At 35.4% G+C, this 22161-nt stretch overlaps 1 protein-coding gene across 4 annotated transcripts; it reads left to right on the forward strand.

The window, feature by feature from the left end:
- Positions 1-10: 10 nt before the first annotated feature.
- On the forward strand, positions 11-9580 carry LOC139819018 (uncharacterized). Of its 4 annotated transcripts, none has more exons than XR_011733575.1 (4): positions 11-1706; positions 1789-2007; positions 2119-8395; positions 8449-9580. XR_011733575.1 is itself a non-coding variant. In XM_071788141.1 (4 exons), exon 4 carries the CDS (start codon positions 5203-5205, stop codon positions 6169-6171), a length of 969 nt encoding a protein of 322 aa, XP_071644242.1. In that variant the 5' UTR covers positions 11-1706; positions 1789-2007; positions 2119-2427; positions 2488-5202; the 3' UTR covers positions 6172-9580. The 4 variants fall into 4 exon arrangements, 3 of the variants coding, with proteins under 3 accessions (XP_071644242.1, XP_071644241.1, XP_071644243.1); XM_071788141.1 differs by having other exon boundaries at positions 2119-2427; positions 2488-9580; XM_071788140.1 differs by having other exon boundaries at positions 2119-9580.
- Positions 9581-22161: the final 12581 nt, after the last annotated feature.

Below are 22161 nucleotides of genomic sequence, written 5' to 3' on the forward strand. Positions count from 1 at the left end.
TTTAAAAATTTAATTAAATTTCATGTGCAATAATCTCTTTTTAGTTGATTTGCTTGTAGGATCCAATATTTTTCTTTGGTTGTATACCATCTGGAGAAATATCATTTTTATGAAGTATTCAGTAACTTATATGATCAATTCGTGTAGAAAAACACAACAAATATCAGCAGCACATTGTGTTATATAATTAACTCCAAGAAAAGCTGTTTGTCAATAATCAGATCATGAATGATTATGTTATAAGAAAACGACGATTTTTTGTATTAAATTGGATTGTTCAGGCGTATGATCTGCTGTGGAAGGGGTTTTAACCAAACTCAAAATGGTGCGAACCAGGAACCGGTCCACTGGATATCATGATTTGGGATCCAATTGGCAAGAAGATATGTGTTGTAGACAACACGACCATTGTCCTGATTGGATTCCACCAAAAAGCACCAAATATAACTTATACAATCCATCACAGTATGTGATATCGCACTGCGATTGCGATAGGGAATTTTGCCAATGTTTGTGATCCCTTAATTTCTGAGCCGGTGCTTGGATAGGTGTTGGTTACTTCGATTATATTGGCATGGATTGCTTCCTATTTGAACTATTTGAAGAACCGTAAGTTACAGGAAATCACAAATTTTACAATATGGATTTTTTGCTCAAATATTTTTCAATTAAAATTTAAAAATTTAATTAAATTTCTCATGTGCAATAATCTCTTTAGTTGATTTGCTTGTAGGATCCGATATTTTCCTTTGGTTGTATACCATCTGGAAAAATATCATTCTTATGAAGTATTCAGTAACTTATATGATCAATTCATGTAGAAAAACACAACAAATATCAGCAGCACATTGTGTTATATAATTAACTCCAAGAAAAGCTGTTTGTCAATAATACAGTGACGTACATATTTGTCCCGTAAGGCAAATTTCTAGGTGTTACATATATAGATATTTCAAATTAACCCAGGTAGGAGAATAACGTCTAAAGACGTCTTAATGACGTCTAATGACGTCTATAGACGTCATTAAGACGTTATTAAGACGTCATTTGACGTATACTCCTACCAGGGTAAATATTACATTTAAAATATAAAATTAAATAAAATTTAAATTTTCAATGAAATGAGTAACAAAAATAAAATATTGCGAATGTTAAGTTAATGAAACATTATACTTATACCATTTTCCTAGATCAAGTAATATCATTCTTATGAAGTATTCAGTAACTTATATGATCAATTCGTGTAGAAAAACACAACAAATATCAGCAGCACATTGTGTTATATAATTAACTCCAAGAAAAGCTGTTTGTCAATAATATAGTGACGTACATATTTGTCCCGTAAGGCAAATTTCTAGGTGTTACATATATAGATATTTCAAATTAACCCAGGTAGGAGAATAACGTCTAAAGACGTCTTAATGACGTCTAATGACGTCTATAGACGTCATTAAGACGTTATTAAGACGTCATTTGACGTATACTCCTACCAGGGTAAATATTACATTTAAAATATAAAATTAAATAAAATTTAAATTTTCAATGAAATGAGTAACATAAATAAAATATTGCAAATGTTAAGTTAATGAAACATTATACTTATACCATTTTCCTAGATCAAGTAATAGAATAATGAGCATTTACCAAAGATTGAGAATGGCCGACATACGTACCGAGGGCCGACGTAACGAGGTTGACGTCGGCAAGTACGATACTTGCCAATAAGATTGTAACTGCTAAGAACTGAAAAAGAATTATTAAGAATAATATTAAATATTATTTTATTAGTCCTTCTTCTGGTATCTCCACCTTGACGAAGGCGTTTCTGCCGGGTGAGGAGGCTTGTGTGGCACAATGAACCGGAGAGCTATGTCGGTGGTAGCATAGCTACTGGTAGGGACTCCCTTGCCGAACAGGTCGACGGGGAGTGCCCAGACTAAGAGAGATACCCTGGTCTTCCAGGTTGGGGGTTGTAACGATGGATTAGCGCTCCATCATACATAAAACGTAAGTCTTGCTAAAAATCCTAATCAATGGCCTCGGAAAAGGACGGATGGTAACCGAAGACGACATAAGCTTGATAAACGGATTATGAATATCGGAACTTGGAATGTGCAGGGAATATCTAACAAACTTATGGAGGTCATTCACGAAATAAATAAACTTGACATGGACATCGTCGCACTTTCGGAAACGAAGAAGAAGGGGAGCGGTAATATATAGCTATAGATGACTACATGCTTATATGGTCGGGGATTCCCAAAGTAGAACGGGCCAAAACGGGCGTTGCACTATTGGTTAAGAGGAAATGAAATATATCAAAGATATTCAATACGTGAACGAACGATGTCTGGTTGTTAAAATTGAACTCTATGGAAGAGTCGCCAGCATACTGGCAGTGTATGCACCGACGGAGGACAGCCCGGAGTAAGTAAAAACAGAATTCTATGAGGAATTGACATCGCTAATCCAGAATATTTCCAATAGGCAACAAATCATTGTGGCAGGAGATATGAACGCTAGAGTTAGTAGCCGAGTTGGCGATAAGGTGGTGGGTAGATATGGCGAAGTGGTGGTTAACTCCAATGGAGCACGGAGAAAAAGTTACGGTTGCTACAACAGAATAATGCTGTTAATTTTCGCCCATCCATACAAAAGGGTTATGGAAACCATAGTACTCTGGAAGTGATCTATGGTTTCCATATGGTTTCCATATGGTTGCCCTAACCTTAGTGAAGGTAGCTACTATATGGATGTTGCAACCATAATATATGGATGTTACAACCATAATGAACAAATATTCACCCGACAAAAAAAAATTATTTATTTTAAAATTTTATTACTATTTTTTAACTAAATTTGTTTCTTAAGATGCAGTCTATGATTATAAATATTTTCTCGTATTTAAAAACACATATAAAAACACACTTACTTTGGTGGGATTCGAACTCGGGACCTCTGGATCGTGAGCCAACTGCCTTACGTGGTAGACCACTTCTTAATTTAATGTTAGTGTTATATTTAGTCTACATATGTCAACCAGCGCAAATATATAATTTTTCAAAAATCATTTTAAGAAACAAATTCAGTTTAAAAAGAGTAATAAAATTTTGAATTGGATATATGATATAATATTTCTTATAATGTCGGGTGAATGTCAGAAACCAGTGTCGGCTCATTACGAAATTTTGTGTTCGTAAATATATTTATGAAAAAAGTATATTTATAAAGGCCTATCTACATAAGACGCAGAACGCGAGTCGCAAGACACACGCACAGTCTACATGTCAATCTAACCTTTATACACAAAGAGGTTAGATTGACATGTAGACTGTGTGTGTGCTTGCGACTCGCGTTCTGCGTCTTATGTAGATAGGCCTTAAAGTTAAAACATCCTTATCAAATCCACTTTATTCTATGCAGAAATTCTTTTGCGCGCGCAATGGAACTAAACTCTCAATCATGCAGTGATTCAGTGCTGTACCGTGCAGCTATATCTTATGGATCTCTCAACCATAATAGTTGTGCTGCAGACCATATAAGAGGGATAGCAATAATTCTTTGGTTGAGGCAACCATATACGAGAGTATTATAACCGAATGTTACGTATCGTAAGAACTACGGTTATGACAACTGTATAAATGGGCATATCTTAACAGCTACATTCAATGTAATATCAATTTAACTTGAATTCACATACATTTCTCTTTTAATCATAGAGAACATTGTTGTAACAACCGTAACAATTTTCTCCGTGAGGGAAATTGATAGAGTTTTGTAAGCAGCACGACCTACAAATAACCAACTCTCACTTTAATCACAAAAAGATTCATAGATTTACGTGGGAAAGAGCGTCGTTAGAGCAGAAGTCAATTATCGATTACGTTAAGTAATAGTAAGACAGTAATAGTAAGACAGGACTCTTTGTTCAGGGTTAACGACACTAGAGTTAAAAGAGGACCTAATTGTGGCTCAGACCATTACCTTGTGGTTAGTAAGTGCTTTTTCCCCATTGTAAGTCAGAAGATAAGGGCTGAGGAAGAGGACGGCGCGATGGGGAAAATCGAATTACCGAAGTATAAGACGTATCTACTTCAACAGGACAGCATCAGGGGACTGTATGAGCGAAAGCTGAACGGATACTTACAGACCAACCACGGGAGCGCACAGGGCGAGGAAATGGATATAGAGAATGATCACGAGCACATTCTGGAAGCGGTACACCAAGCTGCGCGGGAGGTGATGGGAACTGTGGAACAACAAAGGAAACCCAGTCAAGGATGGTGGTCCGAAGAAATGGCCGATGCAGTAAAGGAAAAGGAGAGGGCATATAACAGTTGGCTGAGTCACAGAACAGCAGAGAGTAGGCGCGACTACAACAGAAGCAAGGCAGCGTTAAAAAACAGAATAAAAAAAGCAAAGCACAACTTCTGGGAAAATAAGTGTCGTAAAGAAATCGACTGTATGATAGGTGGAACACAATCCACAGAGGTCTGGCAATTTCTAAGGAACTTAAAAACAAATACTAAAAACAAATTAAATCTAATAACACTAAACGAACAAGCAAATTATTATGAGAAGCTGCTAACAGAAACTACTAGACCACAGTTCACCAGTGGAGTAGTCAAGATTGAGGCGACAAATAGGGTAAGTGAATCTATAGGTGTTTCGCCTTAGCAAGTACGCAGAGCCATTTACTCTATGAAGAACGGGAAAGCACTGGGTCCGGAAGGTATAGTAGCTGAGTTGATCAAGTACGGAGGAACTTTTTTAGTAGAAAGAATCACGAATTTGTTTAACGGCTGTATTGCAAATAAAAAAATTCCAGAGCAATGGAAAAGACATCGTTTATAACTTCACTGTACAAAAAAAGGGACAGGAAAGACATGTCGAATTATAGAGGCCTGAGCGTGAACAGCACACTTAGTAGGCTCTTTGGCAAAGTAATTAAGGCACTGCTGGAGGATCAAATAGGAAGCACCGTGAGCGAAGAACAAAGTGGTTTTACTGCGGGACGGTCCGTGTGTAGATAATCTGTTTGTGGTACAGCAACTGTTAGAAAAAAGAATAGCCAAAGATCTAGAAACGCATATAACCTTTATAGATCTGGAGAAGGCATACGACTCAGTGCCTAGAAATAAGTTATGGCAGGTGTTGTGCGATGTCGGAATAAATTCCAACATAATCCAAGTGATACAGGAGATGTATGCAAATAACAAAGCTTACATTAAAGAAGGGACAAGGCTCTCCAGACCACTAATACCTACTAAAGGATTACGACAGGGATGCAGCTTATCGCCCACATTGTTCAATATCTATCTTGAAGCAGTTTTAAAGAAATGGAAGGCAGACTGCTGCGGGATGGGCATTCCTGTGGGTCAGACTACGCTTTTCACGCTGAGCTTTGCAGACGACCAGGCGGTCTTCTCACAGGATAGCTATGATATGAAATTTATGCTCAAAAGGCTATATCAACACTACGAGCAATGGGGACTATGTGTGAACACCAAGAAAACCGAGTATATGGTGGTTAACTCTGTAGCGAGATTCTCTATCCACATTACGGAGGCTCAGGAGGTCGGTCAGGTAGATGCTTTCAAGTACCTGGGTACGGTGATAACTAAGGATGAGAGGATTGGCGCAACAAACATCAAAAGTCGTATTGAGCAGAGCAGAAAAGTGTTGGGATGCTTGAATTCGGTCTGGTGGGATAAGAATATCTCTGCCCGGGCTAAAAAGCATATAGGAAGGTCAATGGTGGAGGCGGTCTTGTGTTATGGGTGTGAGGTATGGTCCCTAAATGCAGATACCAGGAGGCGAATAAATGCGGTGGAGATGGACTATCTCAGACGTGGTGCGGGTGTGTCAAGGCTTAGCAGGGTAAAAAACGAAGAGGTTCGGAATAGGATGGAGGCGGAGAAGACGATAATAGAGAGAATCGAAAAACGACAACTCTGTTGGTTCGGACACCTTATGCGCATGTCGGAGGACCGCTGGCCCCAAAGGCTATACAAATGGACACCTCCCGGGACCAGAAAGCGTGAAAGACCTCGAAGATCATGGAATGAGGGAATGGGCGATGCTATGAGAGCCCGAAGATTATCGGAAGAGGATACTCAGGATAGGAGAGGATGGCGATTAGGAACGGGAAAACGGCCACAGGCTGTATAAGACCCCGTTATATATATTTTTTATTAGTATAAAAATTGAATTAGAGGAAAAGTAAAATGCAGAAAAGAAATAAACGTTTTATTATATACCCAAATAGCAAAATGTTAGCAGAATGCGCGCAGATTGGCAGCAAATTTGATAAAAATCCCACACCAAAACCATAGCCATCTGTGTCCGCATTAAGCTCGTATTCTGTCGACAGAGCCTGCTGACAGGCAATGTAAACAGATTGCGAACAGAAACCGCGCAGAGCCTGCATACAAAACCTGGCAGCAGATTGGCAGCAAAAACCGAGCAGAGCCTGCGCGCTCGACCTGAGAACAGATTGGCAGCAAAAACCGAGCAGACTTTATCCATACCCATATAGCACAAAATATTTTTTAAATATTTTTTAGAAAGATTAAAATAATTTACAAAAATATTTTTTAAATGTTTCTATGTCCGTCAGATTATGTCAAAAAAATATTTTCGAAAATATTTTTAAAAGATTGCAAATAAATATATACAATAACCCAGTAAACAATTTGATAGCAAATTGTCGCCAAAATGGCATCAAATTCGTTCAAAGATTGGTGTCAAATCCGGTGCCATCTGTGTCATCTTTAAGCTCGTGTTTTGCTAGCAAAGCCTGTGTACATAACCAGACAGCAAATTGGCAGCAAAAACCGAACAAGCTTTGTGTAGCGTTGTTTGCCAACAAATTGTCGGCAAATACCGAGCAAGCTTTGTCTAGCGTTGTCTACCAACAAATTGTCGACAAACACCGAGCAAGCTTTGCGTAGCGCTGTCTGACGACAAATAATCGGCAAAAACCGAGCAAGCTTTGCGTAGCGCTGTCCGACGACAAATAATCGGCAAAAACCGAGCAAGCTTTGAGTAGCGCTGTCTGACGACAAATTGTCCTCAAAAACCGTGCAAGGAATGCAAGGAATGCAAGGAATGCAACACTGTCAAAAAAAATAAAAAAATTATATTTATTTCGAAATTTTATTATTATTTTTTAACTAAATTTATTTCTTAAGATGCAGTCTATGATTATTGTTCGCGATCGAACAAAAACCAGCGTCGGCGAATCTACACCATGAATCTAAGAAAATCGCTATTTCGAAATAATTTCGGTTTTTCTGCCTTTCAGAGTAAAGTCGACCAAATTCGCAGAAATATCTGTATATTTCCTAGTATACATTTGAAGGGCAGAAAAACAGAGTTCCACGGTGGCCTATATTTACTCGCTCCTTTGTCTCGGGGACTCGGTGCGCGAGGCATACCCCGGGACAAAGCGAGCAAATAATATTTCAAAATAGCTGATCGGTGGCCGGCCTCGAGTTCAGCGTGACGTGCGTCAATACTAATTTCTCGAGACGCCGACAGCGGATTGGCTCAGCTGAATTTTCGGCTCGTTACCGGGGGTCCGGAGGATTCGAGAGAATTCGGAAGTCGTGAGAATAAAACTCCGGACCTTCGCGCGCGAGCCCGCAATCGTACGAAAGTTTCTCGGAACGAGCGTGTTAAAGTAAAGTCACTCGCATATCCGTTGCTTACGATCATCGAGTTCTTATTTTCACGCGCGGGAATAGCCGTCGTTCGTGTGTATTAAATACTTGTAAATAATGTACATTCTTGTATTATAGACATTTCACAACAGAAGACTTTCTACGAATTAATTCCTTCCTTCCCGCGACTCCTTCGACCATTCGCGCACAATTATAAATATTTTCTTATATGTATTTGAAAAACACACATACCTTAGTGGGATTCGAACTCGGGACCTCTGGATCGTGAGCCAACTGCCTTACGTGGTAGACTACTTCTTAATTTAATGTAAGTGTTATATATAGTCTACATACGTCATAACCAGCGCAAATCCATAATTTTTCAAAAATTATCTTAAGAAACAAATTCAGTTTAAAAAGAGTAATAAAATTTTGAATTGGATATACGAATGTAATTTTTAAAACAGCAGACCAGGGGAAGAGCTAAAGAACTACTGGCGCTGGCAAAAACTGAGAAATGGCGGTGGGGCTGCAAAAATTTTGGATTGGATAATATACAGTATATATAGTTATTAAACCGAGAACTTCCGGTCGGATCGTTGGAGTGAGCGAATGGCTCGAGGATGGAAGAGTGAGAAGATTGGAGTAAAAGGAAAGGAAAAGGAAGGTAGCCGCCGGGAGGTGGCTGAATCGAGGGCGAAAACATAGAAGAGGCCGAAGAAATGAAGGAGGTGAGAAGAACAGAGCGTGAGAAGAGAAACAGAGAAATTCAAAGAAGAGGCAGTTTGAAGGTTAGGACGGAGCTTGGGCGAGACGTGCGGAGCGAGACGAGAAAGGGGAGCAGCGCAAGCGCGCGCGGAGCAGGTGTGAGAGCCGGAAGAGGTGCCACGAGGTGATGAGCCATGCGCGAGGTGAGGAGAGAGGGCGCTGAGGTGAGAGCTGAGGTAGAGTCCTTTTATAAGAGTCTGGACAGACTTTGAGAGTGCAACAACATGGCGTGAATGTCATGTATATAGGGACTCTAGTCTAGACGCTCTAAGAAAAACACTATGGCGCCGATGACTACACGTAATCGTTGTATTGTTGTGATATCGTGATAGAGAATGCTATAGAGGCTGTGTGAGAAAGTGAGTTTGCCTATATTTTTATTTTGACTTGATAGAGATAAAATAACCAAAACTTTAAAATATCTGAAAAAGATATTTCAATAAAATAAATTATAATAGTATAAAACAATTTATAGATATAGAGAAAATTACGAGATGCACATAGATAAATGCATGACATTGTCATTTTGTATTAATTTTGTAATTCTTTATTTTTAATTCTAAGACACCTCTCGTCTGTAAATGTTAACGACATCATTTCGTGCTTTGCGCAGGTATGTAACATGTAACACTTGTAGCAAAGCACGTAACAATATCGTTAGTGTACTGGCACGTATTATGGAACTTTACGGAATGGATTCCTATCGAAATTATATTGCTTTCCCTAGAAACACAATAGAAATGTAGGAAATAAAAATTCCGATCAGAATCCATTTCGAAAAGTTTCATAATACTCACCCTGAGAGAGACTCCTAAGGCTCGCTATTTTACCGCTCGTGATTGGTTCCGCCATGGTGTTGCACGTCCAATGAAAATAAGGACCAGTCTGTCCAGACTCTTATAAAGGGACTCTAAGCTGAGGTAGAGACCCTCTAATCAGAGTCTAGACATCAGGGAGCACGCTCTGATTGGTCCGCCATTTTTCTGCAATTCGCGCCGGTTTTATGAAATCTCTATTGCTATGAAATATAAAAACTTATTAATTATTAATAAAAATACATTGAAATTTTAATTCAAAACGTTTTAAAATATTACGAGAGAAAGAGAGAGAGAGAAAAAGAGAGAGTGAATGAGTTGAAAGTAGAAACTTTGATAGTAATTAACAGTAATAAATTAATATTTAAAGAAAATATAGTAAAAAAGTAATAAGAAAATAGGGAATAAATAAATATATATATATATATATATATATATATATATAAACAGCATATAAAAAATATTTATTGTATATATTAATACTTATGTTATACATGATGTAAAAAGTATTACATTATTTTATTTTAAAGAATGATGCATCATCATCGATTTGCTATCATAATATTTACGATTAGCTAATACATTTCGTTTGTTTTTAAATTTTAGTCTTAAGGTAGCAAATTTTTAAAATAATTTTTGACGCAAATTATGACAATTATTAAGAATATGATCTGCTGGAACAGAATTAAATTTATCAAGTAAAAATTCATTTAAATTTACTCTCTGCATGATGTTAAAATAGGGACTATAATGTCTGTATATATTTTCTAATTTTAAGAATACCTCAAATGTTGGTTTATTAATGAAGTATAACGTATTTTTCTTATAAACATTTAAGTGTCACAAATCTAGAACATTCCAATTTTAATGATTTTTTTGACCCAACAGATTGTATGCAATTACAACATGTAGTACATGTTTTCTCAACGGACTTTAAACAGTATCCTGCTATGCTATATGAACTGTTCTTTTCTTTACTATTTAATTCTATTACTGTATTGTTATTAAAAGGGGGAATGTCATTTGTAATTGTAACTGAAGCATTAGAAGTAAAGGAAATATCAGCTGATACATTATCCTTTTTACCACTTTTTGATAAGTATTCTAAAAAGTCAGAAATATATTCGTCTTCATTTTCATCATAATCATAATTTCCTGCTACTATTGGTCTCATATACATTGATATAGCAATTAATTTCAAATTGTTTTTAAACTGTAAACAATTTGGAATTACATTTTTTTGACGTATAACTGAAAATAGGTTTTCCATACAATCCTGTGTCAGACGTCCAGTTAACACAAATTTAAAATTACGATCTTTTAAAAGATATTCTACAAGATTAATGATTGATGTCGTGGATAATATAATTCCTCTTTGAATAGGTTTAAATGTTTCTTTCTGACCGATTTTTATGTTATTAAAGAGATCAATAACTTCGTATAAAAATTTAATGTTATCATTGTATATTTCTTCATTTTTTAAACCTAATGCTTTATTACAATTTCTTGAAGTCATTAACGAGAACCATCTAGAGATAGTTTTGACAAACTAAGCAGTAGCAAGAAATTCTGGCTTAGAATTTTCATCTGCCAGAAATTCTAATGAACTACTGACATCTGTTGAAAACACGTTTTTTGCTTTATTCACCCGCATTTTACTAAAAGTATTAGTACTTTTAATATCATCTATACATAATCTTGGCGTTAAAAGTAATTCTGAATCTTTTTGAGATTCAAGTAAATCATTAAAATGTGCAATTTCAACCCTGTTCGATGGCAAGTTATATTTTATTACAAATTCTTGGGACAAGATAAAAAATTTGTTGTTAATTAATGCTTGTTTTAAATTTTTCAACAGATGTGCAATATCCGCAATAAAATATAAAAATCTACTAGAAATAGATGGATGTGGTATATAATTTCTTAGATTAGAATATCGCCCTACGTTTATTCCACAAGCTTTCCATAGTCTCTGATTTCCAGGACCCATGTCGCAGGTTACATAATTAATATGTAAACCAATATTCTCAGCTTTATTTATGATCTGAAAAATGATATCTTTTAAAATTTCTCCATCAAATGAATCACCAGTAAAATAGTAACCTACAACATGCTTCCATCGACGAGCTGTACCTACAATCATAAATGTTAAAGCATGCGTTGCTATACCTTTCTGATTTGGATATGTTATGTTTCCAAGCATTGTTTTTGTTGATGAGTCGTAAATATTTTTCGGTGTTATGCTCATTTCATCCATAACTAATCCGCACTCTTTGTCATTATCTTGTAAATGAGACGCTTTCAATTTTAAAAAGTCAAACATTTCATTTGAGATGCCACTTTCAAATTTTAAGTTTTCTAACTTTTGTCGTAATGTACGCAAAGATGGTAATGGCATTCCTTGTAGGATAAGCTCTTCATAACCGGTGGTTCCACAAGTAAATTGTAATTTAAGAGCACGTTGAATGGTCTCATTTGACCAATTTTTGATACGCTTTTTGGTAAATAGAGTCTGAATTTGATCATTAGTTAGCATCTCCTTTAACATTTGCCTATACTTATTATTATTAATCATATTTTTTAATTTTTGATTCGTATTTCTCAAAATCTTATTTTGTTTACGTAAATAAATTAAGTTTTGTAGAGTTTTTTTATTAATTTTACAACACTTTTGATTTTCAATTTCTTTCTCTTCAAAAATTTCATTTTTACAAACTGTATTGCTTGTAGATGCATTGAGAGATTCATTTGTAGTAATCTGAAATAAATTGAAATATACATTAAGAAAAATTAAAATATATATGTCATTTTTTATTATTACATTTCATTATCTCACACCTACTTCTTGTTCACTTTGATCTTGATTTTGAACATCATGAATAATATGCTCTCTCTCTACTAGGTTTTCTGTAGGTTTCTGTAAGTTCTCTCTATGTATAGGTTCTTGAAAGGATACTTTTTTTGTTATAAAAAAACCGAAAATGGTTGGTACAGCGTGTGGTTTCAATTTTTTTTTATTATCAATTCTGTTCGGCTCCCACATTTCAGGAGCAAAATGCACCTATAAAAAGAGGTTAATAAAATATAACTATCAAAGAATAAATAACTTTATTTTATAAATAATGTTTAATATTTTAGTTTAACATGCCAATAAAAATAAACAGATTATATTAAAGTACAAAAACATGCTTCTCACTCATAGAAAACAAGATTATATTTTAATAAAAAACCATGCTTCTCATTCATATAAAACAAGAAAGCAATAGAAGAATAGCAAGATTAATGTTAATGTTAAAGTAATGTTAAGTATTTAAATTAAAAGTAATGTAACTTGATTTCATGTACTTTTATATATACATAACCTGTGTTTTATGGCTTTCCTTTTTTATAAAAATATTAATTTAATGGTATATACTATTTCTTTATATATTTTTTAATTAAATGATAAAATATTTAAATAAACTATTATAAATTAAATGAATAAAAAAATAATTTACCTCGCACAAGTAAGAACTATTTGTTGGCGTCCAATTTGGACGATTCATATTTTTAACCCATTGCTCTCGACGATGCTTATCTCTTGGGAATATCTTCATGATATAGCCCTTTGCAGAGCTATTGTTACAAAATTCTGCGGCACATCCTCCACCCATTATTACAATTTAGGGCCTTGGCACATAGAAAAACTTAAGCAGTAAAACTTTAAGCAGTAAGAAATCAACAGTATGGATTCGCTACCGCTTAGGGCCGTGCCTTAAGTTCTTGACTGTGATTGGCTGATTTGCTTACTGGTTGAGTTTTACTGCTTAAGTTTTTCTATGTGCCAAGGCCTTTACTTTAATTGACCCAGTACGCGCAGTATAAGCAGGTTAGGAGGCATTAACTAAGAGAGAGTGAGGTAGCACATATCTCTCTCTCTCTCTCAGGATTTTGCAGAAAAATGTCGGACAACCTAACTTAACCTTCTGATGTCCAGACTCTGATTAGAGGGTATCTAAGCTGAGGCGGCGCGAGGTGATAGCGGGCGCAGGCTGGGGCGGGGATGGCGCGGGGTGCTGACCTCTCCAAAAGAGTAGGTTGGCACCACTGCGGGCTGTCGGGGCACAGTCGTTGCGAGCTCTGGTAACTTAGCCGGTCAACTTCGACTTTATTAATTTTCATATTTTTTTATCGTTTGTTGGTCGTTTGTTGGTGATTGTTGGCCTAATTACAACGTTTGTTGGTTCTTAATTTTTTTTTTAATTTAAAAAGAAAAATTACCATTAAGTTAGCCGGAAAAATTTTATTTTTAATTTCAAAAAAGCCTAATCGATGCGTAATCGTTTGCTGATGATTGTTGGTCTAATTTTAGCGTTTGTTGGTTTATTATTAGTCTTAAAAACGAAAAAAAAACGAAAAATTATCTCACATATTAAAGTAATCGAAGATTGGTTTATTTGCCTACGACTTAAGCTTTATTTCTATCAATTTAAGGCTAACATCTATAAAACTGCCATATGAATACGGGCCTTAACATCGGCAGAAAATCGCGAAAAAATAAAAAAACATGGTGGTTCGTGGGAAGCACACACACACACACAACGGGGAGGTGCGAGGGGGGCCTTCGGCCCCCCCTCCCCCGCACCCACCCCGCCGGTAGGCTGCGTGGACCTCGCTTTACAACATAAAGTACATGCTAAGTTGTAAAACGAAATTATAAAGCACATGCATGGAGGGGTGCAAGGGGGCTTACATGCGTGAGCGCACGTGAACAGAAAGGCTTTTCTCCCCTACACCCTCCCCCATGCATGTACTTTATAATTTCGTTTTACAACTTAGCATGTACTTTATGTTGTAAAGCGAGGTCCACGCAGCCTACCTGCGGGGCGGGTGCGGGGGAGGGGGGGGCCGAAGGCCCCCCCTTGCACTACCCCGTTGTGTGTGTGTGTGTGTGTGTGTGCTTCCCACGAACCACCATGTTTCTTTATCTTTTCGCGATTTTCTGCCAATGTTAAGGCCCGTATTCATATGGCAGTTTTATAGATGTTAGCCTTAAATTGATAGAAATAAAGCTTAAGTCGTAGGCAAATAAACCAATCTTCGATTACTTTAATATGTGAGATAATTTTTCGTTTTTTTTTCGTTTTTAAGACTAATAATAAACCAACAAACGCTAAAATTAGACCAACAATCATCAGCAAACGATTACGCATCGATTAGGCTTTTTTAAAATTAAAAATAAAATTTTTCCGGCTAACTTAATGCTAATTTTTCTTTTTAAATTTAAAAAAAAATTAAGAACCAACAAACGTTGTAATTAGGCCAACAATCACCAACAATCGACCAACAAACGATAAAAAAATATGAAAATTAATAAAGTCGAAGTTGACCGGCTAAGTTACCGGAGCTGTCGTTGCGCGAGTGCATGGTGACGAATGGCGTGGCTACCGTGGCGGCCGAGGCAAATGGGAGGAGGGGAGGAGAAACGGACGAGCGGTGAGTGGCACGCCTGGGATGTAGAGAAGACAGGGAAATGCAGAAGAGCTATGCCGATGAGGGAGAGATCAGAAGAGGAAGGGGAAGAGAACAGCAATGGAAGCGGCGACTACAGGAAGTGAGCAGAAAGGACAGTAGGAACTCCTACGAGGAGGTGATCCGGCTGGAAGTCCGAGAAGGGGAGAAAGGAAGTAAGAAAAGAAAGGGAGGGGCAGAGAATATGGAGGAGACTATGGCGAATGACGGAAGAGAGAGAAGAGGAAGTAAGAAGAAGAAGAGAACGGAAAGGAAGGTGTCGTACAACCAGTTCTTGATTTGATTGTTTAGAAGGAAGGCGGATTTTGGAAGGAAGGAAAAACAAGAGACAGAGCATCGAGATGGAAGGAGGAAGAAAGAACAAACTTGCATTGAAATCTCCAGAAGAAAAGAAGAAGAGATATAGGAGCAATGGAAAGAAAGGATGCAGCGACGGAAAGGGGTAAAGAACGAGAAGGGGAGGGAGGGCATGAGAATGTATAAGGCCAAGAACCAGGACAGAATAAGATGAGGAAAATGTACAGGGTTGGGTACGTCCCTTCAAAACGCCATTTTGTGTATGTTGGAAAAGAGGTGAGAAAGGATGTTGTGAAACTGTACAGGTTTGGGTACGTTCCTCAAAAACGCCCTTTAAGGCCCCTTCGGGGCAAATAAAGTAATTATTCTATCTAGTTATTAAACCGGATTTTAAGCCGTGTAATAGCCATGTTATAGCTAGTCTATATGTCCGCGCGTGCTCATTTATTTAATCTGTTCAATGTTTATTTAATTTAATGCGTTTAACGAGGAACAGTGTATAATGAGCATAAAAGTATTCGAAAATACTTTATATTTAGTAATCTTTTTATTGTTCTAGCAATATATATAAGAATAAAAAAATATATAATTAATATCAATATATCGTTAAATTGTGATAGGTCTTGCTCGGTTTTTGCCGCCAATTTGTCATCAGACAACACTATACAAAGCTTGCTCGATTTTTGCCACCAATTTGTCGTTAGGCAGCACTGTGCAGACCTTGCTCGATTTTTGCACCAATTTATCATTAGACAGCGCTGCGCAGACCTTGCGCGTATTTTGTCGCTAATGTGTCATCAGATAGCGCTGCACAGATCTTGCTCGGTTTTTGTCGCCAATTTATCGTCAGAGTGCTCGACGCAAATCTTACTCGATTTTTGCCGCCAATTTGCTGTTTAGTTATATGAGTATATTTGCCCGTATATTGCCGCCAAAGTGTCTTCAGGCAGCGCTACACAGATTTTGCTCGATTTTTGCCGCCAATTTATTGTTAGAGTGCTCAACGCAAATTTTGCTCGGTTTTTGCTGCCAATTTGCTGTCTGGTTACATGGCCACATTTGCCCGTATTTTGTTGGCAATTTTGCTATCTAATTATGTCAGCAGATTTTGTTACATATTTGCTAGCATTTTGTTGACATTATTTCCCATACAGCACAGATTCTTGCAGAAAGCTTCCAGAAAGGTTTTAAAAACATTTCAACCTTTCACATTTCATGTGCAACATCTCTGAAAGAATTCTGCAATATGTCATATAAAATGTTGCAATAGAAATGTTTTTTGAACCTTTCACATGAAGATAATTCTTCAAAACTTTTAGTTGAGTTATCTCTGAATCGTTTCACATGAAATAATTTTATAAATCTTTCAGTTGAGCTGTTCCTAAACCCTTTCTCACGCAATAAATTTGAAAACGTATTCAGTTGATTTATTTCTGAATTGTTTCATATGAAATGATTTTGTAAACCTTTCAGTTGAGCTGTTTCTAAAACCTTTCTCACGCAATAAATTTGAAAACTTTCAATTAAGTTAGTTCTGAATCGTTTTATATAAAATGATTTTGTAAACCTTTCACTTGAGCTGTTTTTAAAACCTTTCTCACGCAATAAATTTGAAAACTTTCAGTTGATTTATTTCTGAATTGTTTCATATGAAATGATTTTGTAAACCTTTCAGTTGAGCTGTTTCTGAAACCTTTCTCACGCAATGAAAATTTTTAATTAAGTTATTTCGGAAACATTTCATAAAATATAATTTTGCAAACTTTTCAGTTGAGTTTTCGATGAAACTTTATACACATCTAGAAGAAGTAAATATAGACGAATTTAGAAATTTTTAATTGCAGCCCTAAAACCCACACCCATCATATGTAGGGCTTTTTGCTTTTCTCAGATATAAATTATTAATATTATATTATGTAATGATATACAAATATTTTATACAATAAATAAACACTTCAAAAATTTAAATAATAAAATAGCTTTATTAACATTTAAACTTGTATCTATAGTTTACTTATGCTTGGTATATATAAATATAAATAATAATAATTTATAAAATTAATAATAATCTTTGAAAAATTCATTGTCCACAAAGGTATAAGAATATAAGAAATGACATTTTCAATAGATAAATATACATAGTATAAATATATGTATATATTATTCTAAAATGTACAAAATAATTCTCTTACAAGATAAATAAATATAGTAATTATAATTTTTTTCTTTGCTAGAAAAATACACAGAATTCTAAAAATTTGTTTTAAAAAAATTTGAAATACGTAAAGAAAAAGCAGCAAGTATATACCTCTTACCGGAAAAACTTATGTATAAATTTTACACAGAATAAACGGCATTTTGAGTAAAAAGTCAATACATATTGAATTCGTGATATATTCTTCCTCTTGTCTTGCGTCACATATGCCAGGTGAATAATTACTCGTCATTAGTATCTGCTTTGTCTCTCTTTCGTTTAATGTGTGTCGGAACGCGTGCTCGTTGACAAAATTCTATTGGAGTCCGCAACATTGCTGTCCATTGAAACAAAATATAAAAAAATATTTGTTATTCTGCATTTATATACATATATAGAATTATTAAACAAGAAAAAAGTGATCGGTATTTGAAAGTTTACGGTTATGCATACTACAAGACTATAAAAACAAGTTATTATTCTTAGATTTAAGTAATTGTCAAATTTCATCAATGCATAATTCTGTATGCGTATTATAGCTATTTGATTAAGAAGATAATTTCACAAATTTATTATTATTGCTGGGAAGATAAACGTAATGCTGTATAAAATAAATAGCATAATATTATAAGCAAATCGAGTAATTGCTCATCAAATGCTCTTGTTTTTTTTCTCCTTTGCTGACATGATTGAAGGGACAAATCAAGCGGTTCCTGACTTTTCGCAGAGGAATCCATAAAGTAATTCGTTGAAGTGCTTGGTCTGCATTGAAAATTGGTGTAATTAGAAATCAAATTATTTAAAATATTATCGTTGTAGGTAATTCTTGTGCAGAAAAGTCAATATTTAAATAGTAAAATGTTATTATATTTTATAATATAAGCAAAAAGCAAATAATTACTCATCAAATGCGCCTGTTTCTTTTCTTGTTTGTTCAGATGATAAAATGGATGAGCCAGGTGGTTTTGGATTTTTCTTTAAAATGTTTGCTACAAATCTGCATTGAAATTTGATGTAATTAAAAATAGAAACATAAGAGTAATTTTTTTAAATATCACAATTGTAAATTATTTTTGTTTAGAAAAATCAAAAGTTAACAAAACAAATAATAACTTATCAGGTGCATCTAATTCTTTACTTGTTAGCTCACATGATTGCAAATTAGATGCTTTATGACCTTGATGTCCTGCATTGGGATCCATGTCATTACCCATTGGACTTGAGGTGCTTGGTCTGCATTGAAAAGTGGTGTAATTAGAAATCGAATTATTTAAAATATTATCATATGTGGGGCTATGGCCACTTATTTCGCTCGCTGTAGTTTATTCGCTAGTAGGACTTCAGGAAATGCAGTGTAGGTAGTCATGAATGCTGAAAGGGCCTTCCCTGCAGTGCTGCGATTTTGAGCCCGCGCACGCCAGCAAATTTCTTCCTTCACTACGCATACAGAGTGACGTTCGGTCTATCAATGTGTCGGCACGCCGAGCGAGAGGGAGAATATTACTCCCTTTTTGTCGCTCTCACTTAGCTCGCGTGATACTAGACATATAGCGAATTCGGGCGCTTGCACTAGTGCACACTGAGTGCGCACTATTGTTCTTAATCAATTTATTTACAGATCATAAATACTTCTTACATTATTCTATAAAATGATTTATACAGCATCCGTATAGATATTACAGATTGTTTTATTGGCTAAAAAGTTTTTAAATGTGTATTTAAGCGACTTTAAATATAAGAATAGATTATAAACAAGCTTTATATAGTGCGCTCTCAGTGTGCACTAGTGCAAGCGCCCGAATTCGCTAATAGATAAATGGATGACATTGTCATTTTTTATTCATTTTGTAATGTTTTATTTTTAATTTTAACCCACTCGGCATGTAATATTTCAGAAACATTTCTGCAAAATTCCATTTGAAATATTACACCTTTCATCAATATTTCAGAAATATTTCACGACCGTTTCTGCAACATTTCTGCAATGTTTCAATCGGCACCATAGACCTAGGATAAGATAGACGGAGCGTAAGCCTGCGGGGTAGGTGATAGCGCGGGAGGGGAAATAGACCCAAATTTCGGCAAAGTTCGGTTAGACTCGGAAACATTCGGACGCTCGACCGACCCGACAGCACACGGATGTGCCTTCGCGCTTTGGTGTGCGTTGGCAGCATGTGGAGGGGTTCCGTTGGCATGCGCTCGCTGATTACACATTTGACACATTTCTCCGGACGGCGGTGGATACCATAACCTAGAATACAGAAGCGTATCATGGAAATGAAGTGCTTAATTGGTATTTAGTGTACAGATTTTTTTTTAGTGTACTTCCCGGTTTTTGCAATCGGCCACAACACAAATTTTCATGGTTGTAATTACGGTAAATATGCAGAATTTGCATATTTATTTTTTATTTGCAAAATTTGACGTTCGCGATCGTCATATGCGACAACTTCAATTCACGCGCGTGTAACGTGGTCCGAACGTCCCCGAGTCTAACCGAACTTTGCCGAGACTTGGGTCTATTTCCCCTCCCGCGCTATCCTTACCCCCCTTGTCCATAGTAGCAGCTTACGTTCCGTCTTATACTAGGTCTATGATCGGCACAATTATTTCAAATGCAACTTTGCTGAAAGATTTCGGCAATATTTCGGTAATATTACTGAAATATTTCTGAAATATATCTACGAAATATTGCAGAAACACTTCAGAGATATTTCAAATACATTTTACACTGTGAAAAATGTTTTGCATTAGCAAACAAAATTTTGTTAGTGACGTAAAAACTATTTGTTGATATGTGAAAAATGAAATATTTTATTACCGGAACAAAAAAAATATATTAAGCCATGTGCGTATAGCCGCCGCGCATTTGTCCAAAGAAATCCGCTCTCAGCCGGTCACCCATCCAAGTAGTATACCGGCGCCTTGTTGCTTGACATTGATGATCGAACAGGGTAGTGGTGATCCTCTGACTATGACGCTTCTTTCTTTCTTATACTTGCTTATTTTGGTGACCATAAAGCTATCGCATAACAATATTAACAATACAGATATACGAATAAATCTTTTTTGCCAGTCAACGTCGAATATTAATTTATATTAAATATTATTAAGTATTTTATATTTTATATTAAAAATGCCATATGACAAAATTTGGAATATCAGAAAATTCTTAATATTATAAAAGAGAAAAAAATGCAATAAAATGTAATAATTATATAATAATAAATTTAATTTTTTATAAGTTCTAAAGTCTGTCAGCAACTTTTCGGAAATATTACAAATGCAATGTTGTATGTGAAACATTCAAAAATATAACGCGTGCAATTTAAATGTAAATAATAGTTTTGTCATGTATCAGAAATGTTTCTAAACCATTACATCTGCAATATTTCTTCTGCAATATTGTAGAAATTCACTGCCTGCAATTCAATTTTTCATTACCTAAGCAATCCTTCAGAAATTTTTCAGAAATATTTTAAATGCAATGTTGCGTTTGATATGTTACAGAAATATTATTTGTGCAATGCAAACGTAATATTACTTTTATAATGTTTCAGAAATATTTCTGAAATATTGCATCTGCTACATTTTTTGCAATATTACAGACACTTACAAATATTGTAAACAACTTTCTGAAAGATTTCAGAAATATTGTTAATGCAATATTATAAAAAACATGATGCAATTACATTTCTGAAATATTTCAGATGCATAGTTACAAATGAAATATTAACAAAATATTTCTGTACTATTTCCGAATATTTCAATATTTCAGCAACATAACATGCCGACTGGGAAGACACCTATTCTGTAAATGTTAACGACATCATTTCGTGCTTTGCGCAGGTATGTAACGCACTACTGTAGCAAAACACGGAACAATATCGTTAGTGATGTGTACTGGCACGTATTATGGAACTTTTCGGAATGGATTCCTATCGAAATTACACTGTTTTCCCTAAAAACACAATAGAAATGCAGGAAATAACAATTCCGATCGGAATCCATTTCGAAAAGTTCTATGATACGCACCCTGAGAGAGGCTCCCAAGGCTCACTATAATTTTACCGCTCGTGATTGGTTCCGCCATGGTGTTGCACGTTCAATGAAAATAAGGACCAGGCTGTCCAAACTCTTATAAAGGGACTCTAAAGGCCTTCACATAAAAATCGCGTAAGGACGTAAAACGTAAAAACGTAAGAAAATTGACCAATCCTAATCAAGTATTGTGCTGTCCATAACCCCAGTAGGGGAAAATACTTGTTTGGGATTGATCGATTTTCTTACGCTTACGTTTTACGTCCTTACGGCATTTTATGTGTGAAGGCCTTAATACCTACTCCTTGTTCAATCGAAAATTTGCGCCAGATAAAAATTTTTTTTTACCATCAAATACCTATAATTGAAAAATGTCCAATTAAGCGTTCGACGTATGTATTTCCCGACGGCAAGATGTGAAACGTGCAAACTACAATTTTATTATATTTTATTGGATATAAAAAATGCGTTATTACGTATCTTTATTTTATATTTGACATAACTTTTTACATTATATTGATTATATACTAAAACATATACAATAGATTTGAATAAAGTGTGCTTAAAATTAACAAAAAATATTTTTTTCTTTCAATAATACATGAACACAGTATCTTTTTTGAGATTATTTTCTACCTTTTATTTTTTTTTTAATTTAAAATTTTTACCTATAAATGGAAATAGAGAGACAAGGGAATTTATGAATATTTATTCACATTCATATAGTAGAGATGATACTTTTAACTATTCAAAAGAGTCCCACCATTTATATATTCATAGATGGATAAATGTGCGTATTTTTCTTTCGCCTGGGCAACGAAATGGCCAGATCTCTCACATGAATATTGAAGATAGATCGTTTGCAATTTAG

The sequence above is a fragment of the Temnothorax longispinosus genome, chromosome 9, assembly GCF_030848805.1.
Source record: "Temnothorax longispinosus isolate EJ_2023e chromosome 9, Tlon_JGU_v1, whole genome shotgun sequence".
Lineage (NCBI taxonomy): Eukaryota > Metazoa > Arthropoda > Insecta > Hymenoptera > Formicidae > Temnothorax > Temnothorax longispinosus.

Bases quoted from the DNA above. Each gene is read 5' to 3' on its own strand.
- LOC139819018 (XM_071788140.1), top strand. From the start codon at position 5,203: ATGTATGCAAATAACAAAGCTTACATTAAAGAAGGGACAAGGCTCTCC.